Source organism: Mustela lutreola, chromosome 10 (assembly GCF_030435805.1).
Source record: "Mustela lutreola isolate mMusLut2 chromosome 10, mMusLut2.pri, whole genome shotgun sequence".
Lineage (NCBI taxonomy): Eukaryota > Metazoa > Chordata > Mammalia > Carnivora > Mustelidae > Mustela > Mustela lutreola.
Window position 1 is genome coordinate 33,270,850 of NC_081299.1, and position 2,973 is coordinate 33,273,822.

At 44.2% G+C, this 2,973-nt stretch overlaps 1 protein-coding gene across 1 annotated transcript; it reads right to left on the bottom strand.

The window, feature by feature from the left end:
* Positions 1 to 1,052: 1,052 nt before the first annotated feature.
* LOC131810231 (olfactory receptor 2A12-like) lies at positions 1,053 to 1,994 on the bottom strand. Its single transcript, XM_059137913.1, has one exon. The coding sequence runs from the start codon at positions 1,992 to 1,994 to the stop codon at positions 1,053 to 1,055; it is 942 nt and encodes a 313-aa protein (XP_058993896.1).
* Between the last annotated feature and the right edge of the window lie 979 nt (positions 1,995 to 2,973).

The following is a 2,973-nucleotide window of genomic DNA, read 5'->3' on the forward strand; positions in this document are numbered from 1 at the left end:
TCATGATCTCAGGGTCCTGGGATTGAGTCCCGCATCGGGCTCTCTGCTCAGCAGGGAGCCTGCTTCCCTCTCTCTCTCTCTGCCTGCCTCTCCATCTACTTGTGATTTCTCTCTGTCAAATAAATAAATAAAATCTTTAAAAAAAAACATGATACACAGTATTGATTGCATAGCATTTAATAAAGTTGATATATCATATATATAGCTTCTTCTAATAACACTCTGAATAACATATTTGTACAAAAAACTTGGTCTACATTTCTGATTTTGTTCTTTTTTTTAAAGATAACTTATTTTATTATGTGACAGACAGAGATCACAAGTAGGCAGAGAGGCAGGCAGAGAGAGAGAGGGGGAAGCACGCTCCCTACTGAGCAGAGAACCCGACACGGGGCTGGATCCCAGGACCCTGAGATCACAACCCAAGCTGAAGGCGGAGGCTTAACCCACTGAGCCACCCAGGCACCCCTCTGATTTTGTTCTTAAGACAAAGTTCTAGAAGTGAAATTTCTGGACCCAAGCTTATAAATATTGTTAAGTTTCATGATACATATTATTACATGCTTTCTAATTATTGGTGCTTTTATTAAATGAATTAATATATGTAAAATTTTAACAACTGTGTTGATACAGAAGTTTTGAATAAATAAATCCATAATTATTAGTATTATACTCTTCATATAGCAGATTTATTGAGTGCCTACTATGTGGAAGGCACTATTCTAGAAAGGTTCAACCAAGGATATTCTTTTCAGCAATACGTGTGGGTATCAGTCTCACTACATTCTTCCCATGGTCTCAGGGTCCTAGGATCGAGGCCCGCATCAGGCTTTCTGCTCAGCGGGGAGCCTGCTTCCCCTCTCTCTCTCTGCCTGCCTCTCTGTCTACTTGTGATCTCTCTCTCTGTCAAATTAATAAATAAAATCTTAAAAAAATAAGATTGACATGTCTACGAGATATTTCATGGTGACTAGTCTGTCAATTAAATGTTTAAGACATTGACTGTGCATCCTGAATATTGTTTCTCTGTTCTCAGCTATCCTTCCAGGATCTCATTCTGGAGCCCTGCCCCAGCCCACTACCTTGAAGAAAGCCCTCTTCACGTCCTTGTTCCTGAGGCTGTAGATGATAGGGTTGAGGAAAGCAGAGATGATATTGTAGAACAGGGCCAACTTCTTGTCCTCTTCCAGGGAGGCCTCAGAGCCAGGCTTCATATACATGACCATGGCTGGCACACAGAACATGGTGACCACAGTGATATGGGAGGCACAGGTGGAGAAGGCTTTCAGTCGCCCCTGGGCTGAACGGATTCTCAAGATGGCAATGAAGATGTTGATATAAATGACAAGAATAAGGGAGAGTGGGACCAGGATGACACTAAAACCAAGAATGAAGTCTACCCAGTCATTGACTGAGGTGTCTGCACAAGCCAGCTTTAAGACTGCAGGGACTTCACAGAAGAAGTGGTTGATCTTGTTGGGGCCACAATATGGCAGACGCATGGCAAAGACAGTATAGATAAGAGCAGAGATGACACCCCAGAGTCCACAGAAAATGACCATTAGCCCACATATCCATGGGCTCATGATGACCTTGTACCTGAGTGGGTGGCAGATGGCCACATACCTGTCTATAGACATCATGGCAAAGAGCCAAGACTCAGTGATGCCTAGCACTAAGAAAATGTACATTTGGGCCACACAGCTGGCAAAAGAGATGGTCTTCTTCTGGCTGGCTAGGTGTGCCAACATCTGAGGCATAGTTGTAGTGGTATAGCCCAGATCCAACATGGAAAGGATGCCAATAAAGAAGTACATGGGTGTGTGGAGGTGTGAGTCCAGGCAGATGAGGATGGTGATAAAGCTGTTGCCCAGAATAATCAATAGGTAGGTCATCAAGAAGGCTGAGAAGAGAAGAGGGGTTGTCCTGGGGTTGAATGAAAAGCCCAAAAGGATGAATTCAGTCACGTAGGACTGGTTAGGTTCTTGCATCATGTCCTACTTCTAAATGAAAAAGAAAAGAATCTATTCAGACAGAGAACTAGCTAAGCTATGCACCAAGGTGAGGGTTACTGATGGGACTGGAGTAGCAGTTGTCAGTGTCCAGTTATGATGAGACACCATGATCCCCCTCAACATGACAGCCCATTTATTTATTTATTTATTTGAGAGGGAGAGAGAGAGTGAGAGAGAGAGAGCAAGAGCACAAGCAGGGGGAGATGCAGAGGGAGAGGGAGAAACAAGCTTCCCACTGAAGAGAGAACCTGATATGGGGCTCAATCCCAGGACCTTGGGAGCATGACCTGAGCCAAAGGCAAATGCTTAACCAACTGAGCCACCCAGGTGCTCCATGACAGTCCATTTCACCTGCTCTTGGCCACTGCCACTCAAGAAATCTGTGAAGAGGAAAGGGCTTCCACCTCAGGTCGAGGCTCTGTCTCTGACCCACCAGTAATTACCCATTTCAGCCTCTGATCCCTCAGGTGTAAAATGAAAGCATTGGGCTAGCTGATCTTTACTTCCCCTTAGCATCCCTTCTCCTTAGTAAGGCAGCCAGACATTTAGAAATAAATATTGGCATACAGCCTCTATGCAATTTGGCAAATTACAGTGAGAGAACTTAGTTTGTCCTGTTCAAGACATCAATTCTTCAGTTTAATTTTATCTTCAATCTGCCCCAGGCTGGGCCATCCCTCTGCTACCCACAGGCCCTCTCTCGGGCCATGGCACAATAGAAGGCACTGAGTTCTAAGTCCTGGCTCTATAATTTACTAAGTGAATGACCTTGAGCAAGCCCTTTACCCCACCCTTTGAGACTGCTTCCTTGAGCACAAAATGAGGATGACTGTCTCCTAGCTACAAGTTTGCTGTAAGAATATGATATCTATGATATATGATATCAAGGAATGACGTTTGGGCATGAAAAACATCACACAGAAGGCCAACAGAAGGGGTAGGTGCATAGTGAATGTTC